The sequence below is a fragment of the Cetorhinus maximus genome, chromosome 21 (assembly GCF_964194155.1).
Source record: "Cetorhinus maximus chromosome 21, sCetMax3.hap1.1, whole genome shotgun sequence".
Classification (NCBI taxonomy): domain Eukaryota; kingdom Metazoa; phylum Chordata; class Chondrichthyes; order Lamniformes; family Cetorhinidae; genus Cetorhinus; species Cetorhinus maximus.
In genome coordinates this window covers 41,146,151-41,169,845 of record NC_135899.1, presented here as the reverse complement: position 1 = coordinate 41,169,845, position 23,695 = coordinate 41,146,151, and the positions used below count along the sequence as shown (strand labels likewise).

Here is a 23,695-nt window from a genome sequence, read left to right as displayed (position 1 = left end):
CCCACAGTGCTGCTAGGAAGGGAGTTCCAGGATTTTGACCCAGCGACAGTGAAGGAACGGTGATAAATTTCCAAATCAGGATAGTGAGTGGCTTGAAGGGGAACTTGCAGGTAGTGGTGTTCCCATGTGCCTGCTGCCCTTGTCCTTCTAGATGGTAGCAGTCGTGGGTTTGGATGGTGCTGTATTAAGAGCCTTGGTGGGTTCCTGCAGTGCTTCATGTAGATTGTATGCACTGCTACCACTGTGCGTCGGTGATGGAGGGAGTGAATGTTTGTGGATGGGGTGCCAATCAAGCAGGCTGCTTTGTCCTGGATGGTGTCCAGCTTCTTGAGTGTGGTTGGAGCTCCTCCAGGCAAGTGGGGAGTATTCCATCACACTCCTGACTTGTGCCTTGTAGATGGTGGATAGTCTTCAGAAAGTCCGGAGGTGAGTTACGCGCTATAGGATTCCTGTCACTGCTAAAGTTACTGTGTGAATGTTCACTGTGATACAATTTCTGTGTGATTGTTCACAGTGATACAGTTTCTGTGTGATTTTTCACAGTGATACAGATACTGTGTGATTTTTCACAGTGATACAGATACTGTGTAACTGTTCATATTGTTACTGTGATTTTTCACAATGATACAGATACCGTGTACTTGTGACTGTTCTCAGTGATACTATTACTATGATTGCTCACAGGGATACAGTTACCATGTGACTTGCATGTGTGAGAGTTACTGTGTGCTTGTTCACAATGAAACGGTTACTATGTGACTGTTCAGTGTTACAGTTACTGTGTGCCTGTTCACAGTGTTACAGTTACTGTGCTATTGTTCACAGTGATACAGTTAATGTGCCATTGTTCAGTGTGACACAGTTACTGTGGCCGGAATTTTCCGGCTCCCTTGGTGTTGGCTAACATGGCCGGTGGGGGTGACAATGTGGCAAGAAGGCCAAAAATCGGCTTCACACCATCATGAAACCAGTTTGCTATCGTACACTCCATCCGCCAATGTTGGGCCACGTTTCCCAACACCATACGTCGGGAACCTAATTTCAATCCTTTAACATCTCAATATAAGCCCTGCTCACCTAAATCATCCCCACTGCACTGGGGGCTCACTGGCAGGTCTCTATCTGCCAGATCAGCCATTAGATGGGGTGGCTTTTTAATGGCTGCAGGGCTAGGGCTTGTTTGGGGAAGGAGGAGAAGTGGTCTCAGACAAGGGAAGAGGCTGCAGGATGATGGCAGGGCTGGACAGACTGGATGCAGGGATGATGTTTCCTCTGGCTGCAGGATCTAGAACAAGGGGTCACATTCTCAGGATATGGGGTCGGCCAGTTAGGACTGAGATGAGGAGAAATTTCTTCACTCAGAGGGTGGTGAACCTGTGGAATTCTCTACTACAGAGCGCTGTGGAGACCAAGTCACTGAATATATTTAAGAAGGAAATAGATAGATTTCTCGACTCTAAAGGCATCAAGGGGTATAGGGAGACAGCCGGAGCCTGGCGTTGAGATAGAGGATCAGCCATGATCATATTGAATGGCAGAGCAGGCTCGAAGGTCTGAATGACCTACCCCTGCTGCTATTTTTCTATCTTTCTATGTTCCCCTCTGCTCATTCAGGCACCTCAGTCACTCTCTTCTCTGTCATCTTCGCTCACTGTACGCCATGAGACATACAGCTAGTTCACCAGGCACCATGACCCTGACGTACTCCTCCTGCAGGATGAAAGGGAGAGATGCTTGGGTGTATTAAGAACCTCTCTTGGTTAAATCTGAAGGCCCCTTAATGCATCACAGAGAGTGCTGGCCACCCCTTGGATGACCAGACTTCATTCCTCTGCATGGCTGCGTGGAACCCCACCCACCTCTGCCCCACTTCACCTGACTGATTGGCAGCAGCTTCGCCCATTGGACTGCAGGCTGTGCTCTCAGCTCAGGCACAGACATTCTCCTAACCCACACTGCAAGGCTGCCCTGTTAGCTTGAACCATGGGGGAGGCTGGTCCAAACCAGGGTGATGACATTGCAAGGGGCTGTGAGCACCTTTAGCAGTGACTGCTCCATGGCCAGCTTTAACAAGGAGATTGTACAAAGTGCTCAGTCGTACAATTGTTCTGCAGGCCACTAAAACGCTCTTTAGTTTGCAGTCTGTGCCTGAAGGGGTGAAAAGTTCTGGAGCACTTGGTGGTAATTTCATGCCTCTGTGTTGCTTGAGTGAGCAGACAAGCTCGAGACCCGACTCCACTCATGTCAATGTGGCTGCATCTGAGCTGTCTCAGCTGCAGAGGAATGATCACTTTATACAAGGTTTCCCTAATGCATGGCTGCTTCCCCCACCGTCACCCAGCATGTGCTTCAACTACAGGGCAGCCCTTGCCCCCCATCCCCCTGTCACCTAAACCTTGAAGTCCAACAGGCATCCCTCGTGAGCACTCCGCAATATTACTGTGTACTCATTTCCAAGTTCCCTTCAAAGTAGAGCCTGCCAAGTGCGCACCTTTTATGTGTTTTAAACACGTTCGCGTGCAATCACAGCAACGTGGGCAGACGATCCAGTGTGGGAGGTGATTCTGGCGGTCTGGCCTTATAATGATATACGGATGGATTGCAATGAGGTTCCCGATGTTCGATGGTGAGAAGGGCAGCTTACCATCAACGGGCTGAGCGGATGATCGCAAACTGGTTCACACCGTCGTGAAACCAGTTTCTGCCCTTCTCGCCATGTTGTCTGCCCTCGCTGCCAAGCATGCCCGATGCTAGCGGGCACAGAAAATTCTGCCCACTGTGTCACTGTTCAGAGAGACAAAAACTGTGTGACTGTTCATCATGGTAGAGATACTGTGAGACTGTTCACAGTGACAAAGATACTATGTGACTGTCCCCATGATACCCTGTGACCATTCACAATGATACTGTTACTGTTCACAGTGATACATGTGCTCTGATATATCCTTCTAACCTATTACTGTCGATATTGACACCATTTATTTTGACATTTCTGCTTCTTTCACCCAATACTTGTGTGTATTTTTCAGAATCTGATAAACTGCTCATCCGTCTGGATTGTGTCGGCCATTTCCAGGGCTCTTGATGAAAAACTTGCAGATGAAATTTTTGGTACATCAGTAAAGTCCGCCACAAATGGGGGAAGATGTCATGACATTGCTTTTATCTGCACAAAGACAGATGATATCCAATGGAAAGAATATGTAAGGTCTGTGCATATTTAGTGAAAGTACACGGACGTTACTGTTACAAACCTTACCTTAGAGGAGCTTATCCGCTCAGTGCAACTTATAGTGTTTCACACGATTTAATCTTTACTGAAGTCAAAAACTGATTTTGATTTTAATTGCCATGTCAGAAGGATTTAAAATTTCCTTCTAACACACAGAAATCAAATCATTGACAGGCCCCTCAAAAAAGCAGGTAGGGGCCTTATTAACATTGAATACTTGCAAACTGATGACATCATGGATGCCTTGGCTTAACTTTAAGTTGAAGTGATGGGACGTCAAAGTTGTTGCTTCCCAGCAGCTAATCCGAGGAGGGAACTGCTGTCATCCCAGACCCCAATCCCGATCCTGACTCCACCCATCCCTCGCCAAGACCCCAATGCCCACTGACACTTCCCTTTCCTTTCTTGACCCCTCTGTCTCAATTTCTGGTGATAGACTGTCCACCAATATTCATTACAAGCCTACCGACTCCCACAGCTACCTTGACTACAGCTCCTCACACCCCGCTTCCTGTAAGGACTCCATCACATTCTCTCAGTTCCTTCGACTCCGTCGCATCTGTTCTGATGATGCCACTTTCCAAAACAGTTCCTCTGACATGTCTTCCTTCTTCCTTAACCGAGGTTTCCCATCCACTGTGGTTGTTAGGGTCCCCCTTGTCCTCACTTTTCATCCCACCAGCCTCCGCATTCAAAGGATCATCCTCTGCCATTTCCGCCAACTCCAGCAAGATGCCACCACCAAACATATCTTCCCCTCAGCCCCCGGCGGCATTCCGCAGGGATCGTTCCCTCCGGGACACCCTAGTCCACTCCTCCATCACCCTCTACATCTCAGCCCCCTCCCATGGCACCTTCCCATACAACAGCAGAAGGTGCAACTGCCCCCCTCCTCACCGTCCAAAGGCCCAAAAACATTCCTTTCAAGTGAAGCAGCATTTCACTTGCACCTCCTTCAATTTGGTCTACTGCATTCGCTGCTCCTAATGTGGTCTCCTCTACATTGGGCAGTCCAAACGCAGACTGGGTGACCGCTTTACAGAACACCTTCGATTTGTCCGCAAGTATGACCCAGACCTTCCTGTCGCTTGCCATTTCAACACCCCACCCTGCTCTCGTTCCCACATGTCCGTCCTTGGCCTGCTGCAATATTCCAGTGAAGCTCAACGCAAACTGGAGGAACAGCACCTCATCTTCCAATTCAGCACTTTACAGCCTTCCAGACTTAACAATGAGTTCAACAACTTCAGACCATGAACTCTTCCCTCCATCCCCAGCCTTTTTGATCCCCTTTTTTCAAATATTTATTTTTTAATTTAAATTTTTATATATACATTTTTTTCCCTACCCATTTCGATTATTATTTTATAAATTTATTTCCATTCATTGTTTTATCCCCGCTTTTTAGCCTATTTTGACCTTTTCTCCCACACTGTCCCCTCCCCCTAGGGCCATCTGTCACTTGCCCATCCTGCTTTCTACTCTTAATGTCACCATTAGCACCTCCTTTAGCCAGTATCACCACCATCAACACCCCTTTGACCTTTTGTTTATGACACCTTTTGCAATCTCTCCTTTGCCTCCAGCTATCACTGGCCTTCTATCCAGCTTCACCTGTCTCAACCCCCCTTAAACAGTATATATTTCACCACATTTCTATTTCTCTTTAGTTCTGAAGAAGAGTCATCTGGACTCGAAACATTAACTCTGTCCTTACCTCCACAGATGCTGTCAGACCTGCTGAGTTTTTCCAGCAATTTTTGTTTTTGCCCCAATGCCCCACCTTGTGTCCGACGCTCTGATTCCCCATGACTGACCCTGATATCCCTCTTGTCTCTAAACCCCAGCCTACCTATCGCTCCCCTACCCTGATATTCAGCCTCCAATCTTACCTCTGGCTTCCAGCTCCTGCCAATTGCCAACCCCTCCCTCTCCCCCTTTCTACCCCTCCTATGTGTTCTCAATCTCTTTCCTGATGTAATTTGGCCTCCATTTCCTCTTTTCATCCCCTACACTTGCCCCGCACCATGGGATTTGAGACCTGAGTCAGGCTGGAGGGAGGGGGTCTTTCTCATTGTAAATAATTAAAGAGTTGGGATATGACTTTGAGGGAATATGCAAATGAGCAATTATCCAGGATGTAAAAGCAGCCCATGACCAGCAGCTAGTTGTGTCCAGGTCATTAATATATCAAAAATTGCAGTGTCCTAGTAGTGAGCCCCGGGGAATACCACAGTATACTTCTCACCAATCTGAAATATAAGCGTTCACCACTACTTTGCACTTTCTATCCTTTAGCTAGTTTTCTATTCATGCTGCCACTAGCCCTTTAATCTCAGGGATTTCAAATCCTGGTAACCAGATTATTATGTGATAATTTAGTTAACACCTTTTTTTAAGCATGATATTCCTTTAACAAGTCCAGGCTGACATGTAGATAAAAGCAAAAAACTGCAGATGCTGGAAATCCAAAACAAAAATAAAAATACCTGGAAAAACTGAGTTTTTCCAGGTATTTTTATTTTGTTCCAGGCTGACATGTCATTGATTGCCTGTACAAGTTTCTCCACCACTCACATTGGGCTAACCAGACTGTAGTTGCTGCATTTATCTCTTTTTTCCAATTTGCAATCCTCCAGTCCTGTGCCACTGATTCCATATCTAAGGAGACTTGGAAGAAAAAAAAAGAGATTTGAATTTCCACACAGCCTTTCACAAGAACACACAAGAAATAGGAGCAGGAGTAGGCCACACAGCACATCAAGCCTGCTCCACCATTCAATACAATCATGACTGATCTTGGGCTTCAACTCCATTTTTACACCCCCCTTCCCATATCCCTTGATTCCCTAAGAGACGAAAATCTGTCTGCCCCAGCCTTAATTATATTCACGATGAAGCACCCACAAACCCCTGGGGTAGAAAATTCCAAAGATTCACGACCCTTTAAGTGAAGTAGTTTCTCCTCGCCCTAAATGATCAGCCTGAGACTGTGCCCCTGTGTTTTAGATTCTCTGACCAGCAGAAACAATCTCTCAGCGTCCACCCTATCAAACCCCTTCAGAATTTGTAATGTTTCAATGAAACTGCCTCTCATTCTAAGCTCCAGAGAAAATGGACCCAATTTACTCAGCCTCTTATCATAGGACAACCCCCTCATCCCAGGGATCAACTTAGTGAACCTTCACTGTACCGCCTCTAATGCAAGTATATCCTTCCTTAAATGTGGAGACCAAAACTGCACACAGTACTCTAGATGTGGTCTCACCAAAACTCTGTACAACTATACCAAGAATTCTTTATCCTTGTCCTCCAATCCCCTTGCAATAAAGGACAACATGCCATTTGCCTTCCTAATTGTTTGTTGCACCTGCATGTTAGCTTTCTGCATTCCTTGTAAGAGGCACCCAGTCACTTTGAACATCAACACTTACAAGTTTCTCAGCTTTTAAAAAATATTCTGCCTTTCTATTCTAACAAAAGTGAATAACTTCACACTTCCCTATCTTATGTTCCATTTGCCATCGTGTTGCCCACTCCCGTAACCTGTCTATATCTCTTTGCAGCCTCTGTGTCCTCCCCACAGCTTACCTTGCTACCTAGCTTAGTATCATCAGCAAACTTAGATACGTTACTCTCTGTCTCTTCATCTAAGTCATTAAAATAGATTGTAAATAGCTGAGGCCCCAGCACTGAATCTTGTGACACTCCACTATTCACTGCCTATCAACTTAAACATACCACGCCTATGCCCACTCCCTGCTTCCTGTCCATTCAACAATCCACTATCCATGCTAATGTATTACCCCCCACTCCATGAGCCCTTATTTTGCCTGTTAACCTTCTGAGTAGCACCTTATCGAATGCCTTTTGGAAATCCAGGTATACTACATCTACTGGTTCCCCTTGATCTACCCTACTAGTTACATCCTCAAAAAAACTCAAATACATTTAGAACCACTGCAGCCCATGTGGTGTAGGTACACCCACAGTGCTCTTAGGAAAGGAGTTCCAGGATTTAGATCCAGCAACAGTGAAGGAACGGCGATATAAGTCAGGATGATGTGTGACTTGGAGGGGAACTTCCCTAGTGGTAGTTTTCCCATGCATCTGCTACCCTTGTCCTTTCAGGTGTTATAGGTTGCATGTTTGGAAGATGCTGTTGTAGGAGCTTTGGTGAGTCCCTACAGTGTATCTTGTAGATAGTACATTTTGCTGCTACTGTGCGTTGGTGGTGGAGGGAGTGAATGTTAAAGGTGATGGATCGGTGGCCAATCAAGCAGGCTGCTTTGTCCTGGATGATGTTGAGCGTCTTGAGTATTGTTGGAGTTGCACTCATCCAGGCAAGGGGAGAGTGTTCCATTACACCCCTGACTTGTGCCTTCTAGATGGTGAACAGGCTTTGGGGAGGCAGGAGGTGAGTTACTCACTGTAGGATTCCCAACCTCTGAGCTGCTCTTGTAGCCACGTATTTAAATAGCTGGTCTAGTTCAGTTTCTGGTCAATGGTAACCCCCAGGATTTAGATAGTTGGGGATTCAGTGATGGTAGTAACATTGATTGTCGATTTGAGATGATTAGATTCTCTCTTGCTGGAGATGGTCATGGCCTGGCACTTGTGTGGCTCGAATGTGACTTTCCACTTATCAGCCCAAGCCTGGACATTGTCCAGGTCTTGCTGCAGAGGTTACGGACTGCTTCAGTATCTGAGGAGTCGCGAATGGTGCTGAACATTGTGCAATCAACAACGAACATCCCTGCTTCTGACATTATGATGGAAGGAAGGTCATTGATGAAGCAGCTGAAGATGCTTGGGCCGAGGACACTACCCTGAGGAACTCCTGCAGTGATGTCCTGGAGCTGAGAAGACTGACCTCCAACAACCACAACCATCTTTCTTTGTGCTGGGTATGGCTCCAACCAGCGGAGAATATTCCCCCTGATTCCCATTGACTCCAGTTTTGCGAGGGCTTCTTGATGCCACACTAGGTCAAATGCGGCCTTGATGTCAAGGGCAGTCACTCTCACCTCACTTACCCCAATTGAAATTCCCTAATTAAGATAAATAGGAAAAATAAGAAATACTCACGAGCCAATCACCTACCTGCTCCCCTGTGATTTTTGCTTCTCAACACTGCTCTAACAGGCTCCTGGAGCTTGCAGGGCTACCTACTTCACCTCCTGGACCCTCCCTGGTTTGAGTCTCACGCTCTCTCCCACTGTCTCACCTCCCAACAACCTTAGATTCTCCTAAAACAATTCCAGCAAATTAAGTTCTTTTGAAGAGTAGTCACAATCGTAATATAGGAAATGTGACAGTAAATTTGTGCACAGAAAGCTCCCACAGTCAGCAGTGAAGTAATGACAATATAATGGCCCGTAGATTCTCGTGGGTTGGCAATTGAGTTGGATTGCCACTCCGCTCATAGTTACTTACCTGGAAATCCAGCCGATCCTATCTCGCCCGGCCTTCTGACTCAGATCGGGTGTGATTTGGGTAGCACAGCAGGTTCCCGAGGCCTACAGTCGAGGGCAGGTAAACCACGTCCCCTTTTTTGCGGCACTAGCTGCAGGGCCTGGGGATCAGGGGTCTGATCAGGTTGGGTCTAGGGGTGAGAATCTGGTCAGCTTGGGTTGGGCCTGGTGTGGGCTTTGGGGGGTGTGGGGGTGGTGCTGTCGGGTTGGGGCAGGGGCTGTGTTGGGCCTGGGGCGGGGGAGTGGATGTCGGGTCGGGCTGGGTTGTTGGGGGGAGGGGTCGGGTCAGGTCAGGCCTGGGGAGTGGGCGGTGAGAGAGGGACAGGTCACGTCGGGCCGGGTGAGTGGGGTGTCAGGTCTGGTTGGGTTGGGTTGGGTCAGGGGTGGGAGGGTAGTAGGGGTGGGGTGGAGGGAGTCCCATGGGGTTCCAGGGGGTGGTTGGGGTGGGGGGGAGTCTCATGGGGGGGTAGTGAGGTGTTGGAGGAGGTCCCATGAGGTTCAGCGGGGTATTAGGGGTGGCAGTGTCCCATGGAGGGTCGGGAGGGGACAGTACAATAGTTATCCAGAAGTTCAAAGTGGTTTTAATTCTTCTATCCTTTCCTGGGTAACTATTACTACGAGATAGTACTGCACTGAACTATCAGGCTAGATATGTTGCTCAATTTTCTAGAGTGGGATTTGGATCCACAACCTCTTGACTCAGGTGAGAGTGGCTCCCACTTAACTACAGTTAACATGTCAGACACATTGTTAATGTCCTGATACTGATATATTCCGATTTACTATTTCAGGGAGCATGCATTCACTGATGAAGAAATGAACGTACCTGTAAGTAGATATTAGAGAGACGTTTAAAATTATGCACATTCTGAGCGTGGAAAGTAGACTTAAATGCTTTTGCTTTCAAATATTGATTCCTTCAAACAGATGAAGGGCCACATAATAGAACCCAGTGAAAAAAAGAAGCAATTTTGCATGCTGCATCGAAATGACACTGTAAAGGCGAAAATGATGAAACAGTGTGAAGCGAAGTGGAAGAGACTGATGGTATGTTATAAGATTTCAAGGTTTCAAGGTATAAAAGCCTTCTAATTAAAATCTCTAAGTTCCAAATTCTTAATTTCTAACACTAGGATCCTCAGTTGTGCTTGACCTAACAAGATACGAATAACTAGTTTGATGAATCAAGTAACATTTATTAAGCAAGATTTTACATACATGTAACAAAAAACAGTGAAGACAACATAGAAGTTCTTTATCCCTCAAGTTCCTAGAATTCCTTGAGCGTTGCCAGTACCCCAGAAGCCATGGGAACACTGTGCCACAAAAATTCCGATTTTCCAACTTTTAACTCCGCTTCTCATTATCCCGGAATCCCTTATTTGGAAATAGCAATTGGCTTAGGCTGCCAGTCATCTCGTTTCATGTAGACTAAAGACAAATCAAAAACAGAATTACCTGGAAAAACTCAGCAGGTCTGGCAGCATCGGCGGAGAAGAAATCAGTTAACGTTTCGAGCCTTCATGGCCCTTCGGCAGAACTGAAGCATAGTTAGAAGAAGGGAGAAATATAAATTGGTTTAAGGTGGGTGGGGGGGTGGGGGTGGGGGGAGAGAGAGAGACATTGAGGGTGTGGTGATTGTGGAGATGAGCAGATAATCAAAAGATGTCACAGACAAAAGGGTCAAAGAGGTGTTGAAGGTGTTTTAAACACCTCTTTGACCCTTTTGTCTGTGACATCTTTTGATTATCTGCTCATCTCCACAATCACCACACCCTCAATGTCTCTCTCCCCCCCCCACCCCCACCCACCTTAAACCAATTTATATTTCTCCCTTCTTCTAACTATGCTTCAGTTCTGCCGAAGGGCCATGAAGGCTCGAAACGTTAACTGATTTCTTCTCCGCCGATGCTGCCAGACCTGCTGAGTTTTTCCAGGTAATTCTGTTTTTGTTTTGGATTTCCAGCATCTGCAGTAGCTTTTAGCTTTTTGTTTTTATCTAAAGACAAATGTTCATTCCTTGTTTCCCTGGGCCCCCAGAGTTTACATTTCATTGTGAACAAATATCACATTTCCTTTAGAAACAGAGCAGTCACTTCCTCTTGTCAATAATATACCTATCATAAACATTCACATGATCATACTGTAACCCATTACTACAAACAATAAACCATTAAGAACAAATGTTAAAAACACTCCCTATCAAAATGTCAAAAAGAAATAAATGTTTTCCTCCAATACAGATATTCTACCCTACAAATATAGTTAATCAGTTAAATCAACACATGGGTTTTGTTTCAAGATAAAGTCATACAAAGTTCAAACTGCTTTTTAACTATTCCTTCAAAGTTGATTTAAAAACTCTTAATTACAACATCAAACTGCTGAATCCACACTCAAGCAACTTAAAATCGTAAAACAATTAGGTGTAATTTCTCACAAACAACTGTCTCCTGTTCCCCAACTGCCTTGTCTGCTCATTGTCTCACTAACAGAAATTCAAATTGAACTGTTTAATTAAAAAGTGGTTAACAATAAAATCCATAGATGTTACATCAGACCAACAACAAACCGTAAAAATTAGTAGAATTATCAAAATCTTACAATGTACAGTCCCTATGACATTTCCAGCCAGTGCTCTCCCTGCTGACCTGGTACAGCTCAGGACCCAAGGAAACAAATTCCAAACAAAACAACAGAGAAGACAGACATGACAGTGCTACTGCTGAACACTGCTCAGTCGCAATTAACTTCACAGCGTTATAGACAAGTGCAGGAGCACTGAATATACTGAGCAGAATGTGACACCCTGGGTAGAATTTAATGCACTCCTCTGTGGTGAGTGTGGTCTTGGGGAATATTTAATCAGGCGGGAGAGTGGTGGTGGGTTTAAGTCCGTGGTGGTAAGACCTCTGGATGACCTTCCCTCCCCGCCGCCAATTGAGGCGCTTAAGTGGGCAATTAATGTCACAGCCACTGGTATGAAGCCAGCGGCAGGTGAGGAACTCACCCTGCAACCCTCCTCCTACCATCACCCACCTGTGCCTGGGTCTGTGGCAATCCTAGGCCTCAAGTGGGTGCAGTGCCAGCTGCTACATTATTCATAAAGAGCTAGGAACTAATTGTTATGTACCTCCAGGGCGCCACATTTACTGCTGTGACTGAAGTCAGGTGCCGAACAACAATGTATCAGTCCACCAGACACATGGGCCAGAATATTTTGCTGAGCGGGCGGGCACATGCCCGACCTGTTCCAGCATAAAATAGTGCGTGATGACGTCCGGCGAGCGTCCCGAAGTCATCGCGCACTCGTGTGATATTTCAGTTAGCGGGCGCACACTAAACTTGGAAACATGCCCGCCAACAATTAAAAGGGTTATTAAGTCCATTAATGGCGCAATTTACTGGGATTTTTCGCTGCTTATCCAACATTATGGTTGGCGGGTGGGTGAATCAGCCAGGCAGCCTTTGCATTTTTTCAGGAAACCTCATCCAAGGGCGGGATGGGTCTTCCGTCATTAAATTAAATAAATAAAAATCTACGCTAAGGTGACTGCTTGTGTTGTGTGAACATTTTTTGCTGGATTTAAAAATCTTTATTTGATACTTTTGAAGCCTTCAGCCCCTTGGGGCAGTTCTTTGCCTTCAGGGAGCTTCCTGTGAGCGCTCCCCTGCGCCCGCCCGCGCTGACTTCAGCGCTCACCCTCGGCCCCCAATCCAGGCAGCGCTGATCTTATCAGAACGTGCGCTTCATGCTGGCTGGCCGTTAATTGGCCAGCCAGCATAAAATTGCGGCCGGGGGCTGATCGCGGGCGGCAGACCGTTCCCTGACCGCACCCTGACCCACCGATCGCGCCAACATGCTGACCTAAAAACCCTGCCCAATGAGTGTAAGAAATACACTCAATGAAGCTCCAGCATTTTGAGTCCAAAAGTGTGATTATTTTAAACTTCTGAGAACTAGAAGACAAAACATAATAACAATGGGTGTCTGTGAGTAAGACTCAAATACTTTAAATGGATTTAATATTGAATTACATTGAGAAAAATCAGCCCAAATTAGCACCAGAGAGAAGAAAATGGAGCGGATGATGGGAAAATGAAATGGCACCTCTGGAGCAGAGAACACACAGGATGAATTGGGAGGCTGATGATGTTGAAGCGACACTTGAGAATATTTAACAAAAGTGCTGACTTCAGTAGCTTTCTAAAAGGCACCAGTGAAGAGGAAAGGATCAGATACTTTTGTGAGCAAGAGAGAAAGGGTTAAATTTGTTAAATAGCTGGGAGCTGAGTGAGGACAACAGTACAAACCCAGACGAAATTTTTGAAAAATTCAGCAGGCACCTCCAGCCAAAGTGAAGTTATCAGATCTACTGCTATGAATTTCACAGCCAGTGTCAGGAACCAGGTGAGTCTGTTGACAATTCCTTAAAAAGATTTAAAAATGCAGCAAGAAAAAGTAAGTTCAAGGAACCAGATGAAAGACTGATAGATCCCAAAATACGAAACCATTTGATTGGAAAGGACAAACTCACAAGATCGTGGGCTGTTGACAATTCCAGAGCACAAGTAGACAGATGAAGACACTAATGACCCAAATGGTAGCGTTCAGTTAAGTCAAGAGAAGGGCAGCAGGGTTGATGCAGTGAAACAGTAACAAAAGAATGCAGACAGAGAGAAAGATCTGTAAGAACTGTGGACAACCATATGAGTTCACAGACAGAAGGAAATGTCCAGCATACAGATCAAGCTGCAGAGCTTGTGGAAAGCCTAATCACTGGGAAAAGATGCGCAGAATAAAGGAAGATGGGAAGGAATTATCAGACATGGAGTAATAGGCCGAATGAAAAGGAAACTAAACTAAAACACCCATACCCTGGAAGATAACGATGAGTTTGAAGACACAATAGACATAGGAACCATACAGCTGTATGAAATGGCTGGATGTGAGTTCCCAGAGAAAAGAAATTCACACAACCATTCAGATCAGGAAGAGGGTGAGAAATAAGCCCATGACCATAAATCTGAAGCTTGATACCGGAGCACAGAGTAACATTTTCCTGCTCAGACTATACCAGGAGATTCTTCCTGAAAATTTAAAAGAAAATGAATACCCAAGGAATGATGCTCAAAAACCGAGCAACAGCATGGCAACAACTGAGATTCAACAACTAGGGACTACACAAATCAGAGGGACACAAAAAGGAAAAGATACTAACTGTATGTTCTACGTCACTGAAACAGATGGTCCTGCTAGCCTGAGGCTGAGCAGTTGTGAAGAGCTGCTGCTTACCTTGATAAAGCATGAGATGAATGAGGCTTGTTTGAGTGTTGAAGGTGGTACATCGATTGAAAAACACCTCCGATTAGAAGCAAGAAAGATCCGGTACAAATGTATCCACAGTGTTTTGATGAGACTGTTGGATATTTTGAAGATTTTAAACATATCAGCATATGAGTTAGGAGCAGGAGTAAGCCACTCAGCCCCTTGAGTCTGCTCTGTCATTCAATAAGATCATGGCTGATCTGACTGTAACCTCAACTCCATATTCCCACCTACCCCCTATAATCTTTCAACCCCTTGCTTTTCAAGAATCTAAATACCTCTGCGTTTCACCGCCTTTTGAGGAAGAGAATTCCAAAGACTCATGACCCTCAGAGAAAAAAATTCTCCTCATCTCTGTCTTAAATGGACGACCCCTTATTTTTAAACAGTGACCCACGTCACTATTGATCTAGCAAGAAACCAGTAATTCAGCCCCCACATAAAGTACCAATAGAGCTAAAAGGAAAGCTTGAAAGAGAGCTGCAAGAGATGGAAGAAAAGAAGGTGTTCACCAGAGACACAGAGGCTACAGATTGGATAAATGCCATCGTGGTGAGAGAGAAGTCAAATGGACAGCTAAGAATTTGTCTGGATCCCAAAGATCTTAATCAAGCAATAAAGAGGAATCACTACCCTACCCCAACACTGGGAGAGATCACACTGGCAGGGGCAAAAGTTTTCAGCAAGCTTGATGCCAGAAATAGCTTATGGAACATGAACCTTGATGAGGAATCTTCACTGCTGACAACATTCAACACACCCCTTGAGGGATACAAATTCCTGCATCTATCTTTTTACCTTAAAGTGAGCCAAGATGTGTTCCTAGAGAAAATAGACAAGACATACAGAGAATGTAAAGCAGTAGTTGGCATAGCTGGAAATAGACAAGACATTAAGAGGATGTAAAGCAGCAGTTGGCACAGCTGATGTGTCCACACCATAAATCTGGATACCGAGAAAGATCATGACTATCATTACATGAAGTCATGGAAAGAACCTGGAAAGCTGAGATTAAGCTAATGCAGACAAATGCATTGTGAAGGTAAGAGAATGCAAGTTCTTCAGAATGATGTACACACCTGGCAGAGTTAAGCTGTGTGCTGAAAAAAATCACAGCTATCTCTGAGATGAAAGCTCCAAAAGATAAAAAGAGTTGAGACACTTTCTTGGCTTGATCCAGTACATGAGTTCTTCTGTACATCACATGTCAGAACATACAACAAAGCTACAAGAGCTGATGAGAGAAGTTGTTGAGTATATAGCGGTTAGAGCCACATGAGAGCAGTTCCAACAAACTCAAAGAAGGAGTAGGCAAGGAGACAAGTCTGTTAGACTACCTGTCAATCTGCAGGTAGATGCTTCTACAAAAGGACTGGGAGCAGCCCTGGTACAAGAGGGAAAGCCAATAACATTTGCATCTAATACTCTAACCTAAACTGAGACCAGGTATGCCAACCTAGAAAGAGCTTTTGGCAGTTGTATGTGGATGTGAGAAATTCCATACATATCTCTATGGATGAAAGTGCATAGTGGAGAGTGATCATCATCCACTGACCAGATTACAAGAAAAATCTGTGTAGACCTCCAGCAAGACTGCAGAGTTTATTCTTATGGCTACAGAATTACAATTTTGCTCTGAAATACAAGCCAGGTAGAGAAATTATGCTAGCAGATGCCTTATCTCAGTTGTCACCACAGGAGAAACATGAGATAAAAGATCTAGGTATAAAGATCCATCACCTAGTGAATGTAACACCGCCAAATTTGAGTCAAATTAGGGATGATACCAGTAAAGACAGAGTTACAGATGTTCTCTCAGCTGGTGATTAAGGGATGGCCTGATAAGACACAGTAAGCACAGCCAGCAATATGGCAAATCTATCCAATTCGCTCAAATCTATCCAGTTCACTCAAAACTATCCAATGGACTCAAATCTATCCAATTCACCCACAGCTATCCAATGGACTCAAAGTTGGCAAATGCACTCAACAAACCTGCATTGAAAAGGAATTTAATTATTTAAATAAGACCTGCATTTATTCAGTTTTTTTTTCATTTAGGCCAAAAAACCTTTCCACTATACATGCTTAAGAGCACCACCAGATCCTCATCAATTCTTAACTCATTTTAATCTCAGGGTCTATACTTTCCACCCATCTCACCCCCCTGACCCTGACCTCCCTCCCCCGCCCCAGTCTCAGGGTCTAAAGACTCTCCCCAGCTTCCAGCAGTCTGAGTCTCCACCCACCACCTCCCACTTCCCAGTCTCAGGGTCTAAACTCTCTCTCGCTCTTTCTCTCTCCTCTCTCCCCCCACCGATCCCAATATCCCCCCTCCCCAGTCTCAGGGTCTAAACTGTTTCTCCTCCCATTCTCGGGATCTAAATACTCCCTCCATCCCTCCCTCCAGTCACCGGGGCTTGGGCCCCCCTATTGCCAGTGAACTGCATGTCGCAGCCGAACTGTCCTCCCCCTGACAACTCTCTCTCCCAATGCCCCCCCCTTGCCAATCACCTCCCAATTTCCCTGACTTCCCTAACTCAATGCCCACCTCATTCCCGGTGCCATCACTGCCCCCACGGTGGCTGGAAACTGCAGTAGGGCAAGCTGCCCCATTACTTCTGGTTCCAGGGAGGAAGGGGGAGAGAGAGTGAGGGGAGGGGGAGAGAGGGGGGAAGAGAATGGGAGAGGGGAAGATGAGGGGTTGCTTTAAGTAGATAGGGGGTAGAGAAAGAGAAATAGAAAGTGGGAGTGGATGGGGGAAGGGGAGGGGGAGAGAGTGGGGAAAGAGACAGGTTGAGAAAGAGGGGAGGGGAAGGGGAGAAAGGGGTAAGAGAGGTGAGAGTGGAGAGAGGTGGAGGAGGAAGGGGGAGAGAGAAGGGAAGTGGGAGGGATGGGAGAAATTTGGGAGAGAGACGGGGGGAGAAAGGGGAAGAGGACTGCTGCCAAATGGGGGGAGGGGGAGCAGGGGTGCGGGGCAGGGGGGAAAATTGTTCCTGGGGCGGTGGGGAGGAAAATTGCTCTGGTTTTGTACATAACATCAGTTTTAGGATGTTTGAAGCTATCAGAATTCAGAAATATGGAAAATAAACTGTGATCATTTTTGGTGTCTGAATGCTTAAGATAAGTTATGTTGCTAATCGCAAATGTTTGAGAACTGGTTTGAGCAATTGATGACATTGATGTCAGACTACTTGCGATGTTAAATGATAGCTAAATGATTGCTTTTGAGTGCAAATGATGGCTAAGTGATTGCTCATCAGCACATTTGATGTCAAATGAGTGCAAATGAACGCTGTTGAACATGAACGATGTCAAATGATGTTAGAATTTTAGGGTGGTTGGGGCTGGGGGGTTCAACATCATCAAATCACCCAAGGGGACACGGCTTTATAGAAAGTTGGTCAAGAAAATCCTTATAAAACCCTGAGAGATAAAGGAAGACCCAAACCTTGCCTTCATTTCACTCTGATCTATGCATCTCAAGGCTGACATGAAATCGCCTGCAGAGCTGTTGAATGGAAGAAAGTATAAGACAACTCTGCTAAGCAAGATGCTTCTTCCAAGTGGTGACTGCAGAATGCGGGAGCTTGTGGATCCCAGTGTGATCCAAGGTAATCATATCTGCATCAAGTGTCTGCAGCTTGTGGAGCTTTGGTTCAGAGTGATTGAAATGAGAGGCTGAACTGTGGACACTGCGATACATCAGGGAGGGGGAAAGTTACCAGGACACTTTGTTCCAGGAGGCAGTCACACCACTTTGGCTAGGGTCGTCTGATTTGGTCAGTGGTCAGGAGCAGGAGGGTGTGACTGTGTGTGAGGCAGGTATGGGGACCCAGAAGGTAGAAGTAGAGGAGGCTCAGTCTTTGCAATTGCCCAACAGGTGTCAAATTCTTGCAGCTTGTCTGAATGAGAGCAGGGGCTGCAGTGTGGGTGAGCGAATTGACCATGGCACCATGATACAGGAAGCCATTCAAGTGGGAGGGAGTAAATAGGAATGTAGTGGTAGTAGAGGACAGTAGAGTATAGTCAGGGGGATAGACACAGTTCTCTATTTCCAAGAGCAAGATTCCAGATGGCAATATTGCCTGCCCAGTGCCAGGGTTCAGGACATCTGCTCAGGGCTGGAGAAAAACTTGCAGTGGGAAGGGGAGGATCTAGTTGTTGTGCTCCACGTAGGTAACAATGACATTATTGAGCTAGGAAAGGGGTTCTGCGTGGGGAGTATGAGCAGCTAGGAGCTAAATTAAAAACCAGAACCTCAAAGGTAATAATCCCTGGATTATTATCTGAGCCACGAGAAAATTGGCATAGGGTAAATAAAATTAGACAGATGAATGCGTGGCTCAAAGATTGGTGTGAGATAAATGGGTTTTGATTCATGGGGCACTAACACCAGTACAGGGGAAAGTGGGAACTGTACCATTGGGATGGTCTTCACCTGAACCATGCCGGGACCAGTGATCTGGTGAGTTGTATAACTAGGGCAGTAGAGGGGCCTTTAAACTAAATAGTGGGGGCGAGGGATCACGAGAGGGAAAATGTGGTAAATTAAAGGAAAAAGAAAAGGCAAGACAGCAAGGTAGCAATAAGGGTAATGACATTCAGAGCGTGGCTGGGAGCAACAGAACATTCAAACCCTGTGCATCCACAGATAAGACAGAGGTCACAAAAATAGTAGAAGGACAGAACTAAAGGCTCTACCTGAATACATGTAGCATTCATAACAAAACGGATGAATTGTCAGCCCAAATAGAAATAAATATGTCATTACAGAGACATGTTAGGACCTGAATATTCAAGGGTATTTGACATTCTGGAATGACAGGAAGTTGGGAAAAGGTGATGGGATTGCTCTGTTAATTAAGGATGACATTAGTACAATTATGAGAGATGACCTTAGTTCTAAAGATCAAGATGTAGATTCAGTTTGAGTAGAGGTACAAATAAGCAAAGTGAAGAAGTCAATTGTGAAGGCCTGCTAACAGTAACCACACTGTAGGACAGGGTAGACAAGAAGAAATAAGGGGGCTTGTGAGAAAGGTATGCAATTATCATGGGTGATTTTAATCTACATATTTTTGGATGAATATCAGAGTGTTATTCACCACTAACAGGATGCTGCTGTCAAGCCAGAAAGACATTCTGCCTTTCTCACAAATGAGTAATGTGGTATGAATTTCAGTGCCAATGTGATGTTAGGTATGCAGGCCGTAGGTCCCAAATATTGGCGGGTTGTATCAAACAGCATGTCCCTTCTGCTGTTTGCAATGGGCAAGGTACAGACCGTACCCAACCAGCTTGTGCTTACAAAACTCAAAACACAGTGTCCAACATTATATGTGATTCCACGATTGGACAGCATTTGCTAAATAATCCTCAGTGCGCTAAAAATTACGTTGACAACCAATTCAGGATTGCCAGTTGGGCTCGCAGTGTGGCGCATTTACATGTACTGGAAGCTACATATATTAATACACAGGGCCCTGTTCTTTGCAGACTGAAAGAACCTGTACACACATTGTGCCTGTTTCAGTTAAACAAAATAAGTGACAGCCATTCGCTGGTTCATTCCTTAGGGCAATGCCTTGACCAATCAGAGTCAAGCTGCTTGGTTTAAATTTCAAACAATGCTTGGCAGTTAACTGTCACCATTAACTGATGCATTCTCCATGGCAACACCTCTACCAATCAGACTCCACTTGCCAACCAATCAGCACTGTCTTCTCATACAGTATAAAGTTGTTCCTTCCCCTGACATTGGCATTCTTGTGATTGTTCTGATGAGACAAAAAGCTTTGACAAAATATCTTTTTTCAGCAATGCTCAAGTTCTGTACTACCAAACAACTATTAATATACAATTAACAGATTCCCTTCTCTCTCTTTAAATAAAAATTAGGATTTATCTGTACAACCACAATTTCAAAACAAATGAAACTGAAGACTTCAGAATTCTGTGAAAGCATTACATCGCAAGAAACCCCTCCTCTGGAACCTCTAACAATTTCTTTGTATATGCATTTCTTTTTCTCTGACAAGCTGACAGTTGATCATCACATCCACCCATTTAATTTTTGAGATTTCCTTTCTCTCCTGAACTTGTTTCAAGCCAACAAGATAACATTTTCTCACTCATGATTTTTGTAGAGCATACATTATCTCACAATGAACAATTATGTACATAGCATTCAATAGTATATTAACTTTAATATGCTCATTGTACAAGATACAGTTCCATAGCACACGGGCCAGTGTTTCAGCAGTCAGAGTAATTTGGGCAAGCCTTTCTACTTTCTTAGCTTCTCAAGTGAAAGGACAACTTTTCCCATTGTCATCCATAAGAAACATTCTGGTACACACTTTTGTAAGCATTTATTTACAGAGAACCACATTACAAACAAGCCCACCTTACCCAGCAACCAAAGTCTTTGTCCAGGCACAAACGAGTGCTTAGTTAATGCTCACCATCTCCCTAGAATTAATATGCAATTAACAGATTCTCTTCTCTTTAAATAAAAAATAGAATTTCTTTGTACTTGCATTTCTTTTTATCTGAAAGTTGACAGTTGACGATTGAATTTATTTCAAGCCAACAAGATGAATCCATAACATTTTTTCACTCATGGCTTCGTAAAGTGCATTATTCCACTTGAATACCCATCAGGAAGATTAGCATTCTTCACTAAAAATTACTAGCTTCATGTTCTTTGAGTTACCTAAGCGTTTTTTTTATTTATTCACAGGATGTGGGCATTATTGGCTAGGCCAGCCTTTATTGCCCTTCCCTAATTGCCCTTGTTCAGGGGGCATTTTAAGAGTCAACCACATTATTGTGGGTCTGGAGTCACATATAGGCCAGCCCAGGTAAGGGCAGCAGATTTCGTTCCCTAAAGGGCATTAGTGAACCAGATGGGTTTTTACAACAATCATTTCATGGTCATCATTAGATTTAATTCCAGATTTTTATTGAATTCAAATTTCACCATCTGTCATGGTGGGATTCAAATCCAGGTCCCCAGAGCATCATCCTGGGTCTCTGGATTACCAATCCAGTGATAATACCACTTTGCCACTGCCTGCCCCATGTATGGGAACCTAAGTATGCATTTCTCAAAATTTTGCTTTTTTAATGCTTTATTTGCCTATGGATGAGGTTTCCAAAAAAATGCAAAGGCTGCTTGGCCTTTTTGCCTGCCCGCCAACTGTTAGGTTGGACGGGCAGTGAAAACTTTACGCTAATTGATAACTTAATGGTCTTAACGGCCTTTTAATTGTTGGCGGGCATGCTGCCAGCTGCAGCGTGCACCTGCCGACCGAACTATCGCGCAACTGCATGTTGATGCCGGCACCTCGGCCAATGTCAACGCACATCATTTCACGCTCAAGCGCCTGCTCGCCAAGTGAAAACTTCTGCCCTAAGAGAATTTATCTTCTCTCTGATCCTTATCACATGATGGCAGTAATCTATGCCTAAAACTGATGAAAAGCATCAGGTTTTCTTAAAGAGATACAATAATACCCTGACTGGTGGTGTGTTTCTATGTCTGCTTTACACAAACTCACCAATCTCGCACCAGGACTGGTAAACTTTACGTAGGCTTGGTTTATTTGAAAATACATTACAGGATGGGTCTGTAGATAGATCTACTTTAGAGATTCAGCAACCATTGCTCACAAGTACAGCACAGCTGCAATTCCTACAAACACACTACTAGCTGCTGGTCACATGCTGCTTTATATCCTGGTAACTTGTTAGTTTACATATTCCCTTCAAATGATTTCACAACAATTAGATGAACTCAGATCAACTGATTTTCCAAAAACTATTACCTTATCATGATCCACACACACCAAGCTTCATTTTTTTGCTTCGTGTTTTTTTTCAAAGACATTTTACTCAATAGCATAGGTATCACACTAGAGAATACATCAGTACTTATAGCTATTTTACATGGAATAAAGAACACTTTTTAGTAACCTCAGTGTATTGTCATCACTAAACCTAAAGTGAGTAATACTTCTATATTGCTTTAAATCCTCTATACTTAGGGAATCAAGATAACATTTCAACCAATTTGGTCCATATACTCTTGAAGTACAAGCACTATCCAGCACTCCTTGTGACCAGTATAATTTGTTCAAAGTCATAATTATATTCACTTCTTCCTCAAAATTCTCTACAATGTGTTTCATTTCAAGGACCCTGCCTCACAGCTTTGGGCAGTTCATCAGTAATGATACTTTGATTCACACCTGAAGCCCCTATTTATTGTTCCTCAAATACTGTTGGGATTAATTCGCTCTTATTGCTGTTCCAATAGTATCCTCTGCAGTAATAGCCAGACCTGCTAAAGATGCTTCCATTCTCATTCCACCTGTCTTTAATCCTTCCACATTAATGATAGTCTCTAGTGCCTGGACTATTTTGAAATCTGGTAATCATTGACTCCTCAATTTTTGTGTCACCACAGAATGTCTCATTTGTTACATGAGCCTGTTTCCCGGCAGATACCTGATCCAAAAGGGCCTCCTGCTCCTCGGACAGAGCGCCAGCTAGAACCAGAAACCCACCCATATGAGACACCTTAGCATAATCCAGTACTTCAAATATTAGTACTGATTCAGGGATCCCCAATTTGAATGTTGTCAATCTTTTATACAATCTGGTAAAGTTCATGACATATTCCTCCATGGAATAACCATCTGTTTTCTGAAATCTGTCAAATTCTGACATGCGTTGGCATTTAACAGGCCATTTTTCATTTCATTTCATCCAAGACTCTAATAGAAGATCCAAACCTTCATCACTATCCATCAACTCACCAAATGTTTCACTTCTGGTTTTACTTTTTCTAAGAAGTGACAACACTAAGGCCATACATTGTTTTCTCCTTGGTAGGAAAGTCACATATGTCCACATATCCACTTCATTCTTCTACTGGTCATATGGTTCAGGCTCTGAGAATGGAAAATAATCATACCCCAACAATTTACACTTATAGTCATTTGGTGGTATAGAACTTGTGTATTGCTGAAAAAAAGACACATTGTCAAAGTTTTCATCTTGCACTTATCAGAACAATTCACAAGAATACCAAATGCAAAGGGAACAACAATTTATACTGCATGAAAAGAGAGAACTGATTGGTTAGCAAGTGGACTCTGATTGGTAGAGGCATTGTAATGGAGTGCAGATGAACTGATGACTTACAGTTAACTGCCAAGCTTTGTTTAAAGTCAAGCGAAGCAGGTTGACTCTGATTGTCGAGGCATTGCCCTGGGGAATGAATCAGAGAATGGCTGTCACCTATCAGTTGGGCTCACATTGTGGCTCACTTACACGTACTAGAAGCTACATATATTAATACACAGGGCCATGTCCTTTGCAGACAGAAAGAACATGTATATACATTACACCTTTTTCAGCTAAACAAAATAGGTGATAGCCATTCTCTGGTTCGTTCCCCAGGGCAATGTCTTGACCAATCAGAGTCAACCTGCCTGGTTTGAATTTAAACAAAACTGTCAGTCATCAGTTAATTCCCCATGGCAATGCCTCTACCAATCAGAATCTACTTGTCAACCAATCAGCACTCTCTCCTCATGCAATATAAATTGTTGTTCCCTTTACATTTTCATGCAAATTGTCCTGATGAGT

The 23,695-nt window shown here is 44.2% G+C and overlaps 1 protein-coding gene across 2 annotated transcripts in view; it reads left to right on the top strand.

Annotated features, from left to right (window-relative positions):
* The window catches only part of LOC144695847 (nuclear GTPase SLIP-GC-like), a 222,811-nt gene that overhangs the window by 101,645 nt on the left and 97,471 nt on the right, over positions 1–23,695 (top strand). For both annotated transcript variants that reach the window (XM_078566877.1, XM_078566876.1), the window contains exons 8-10: positions 3,030–3,208; positions 9,498–9,534; positions 9,634–9,753. In XM_078566877.1, the coding sequence (XP_078423003.1) occupies positions 3,030–3,208; positions 9,498–9,534; positions 9,634–9,753 (336 nt within the window). The remainder of the gene's footprint in view (positions 1–3,029; positions 3,209–9,497; positions 9,535–9,633; positions 9,754–23,695) is intronic.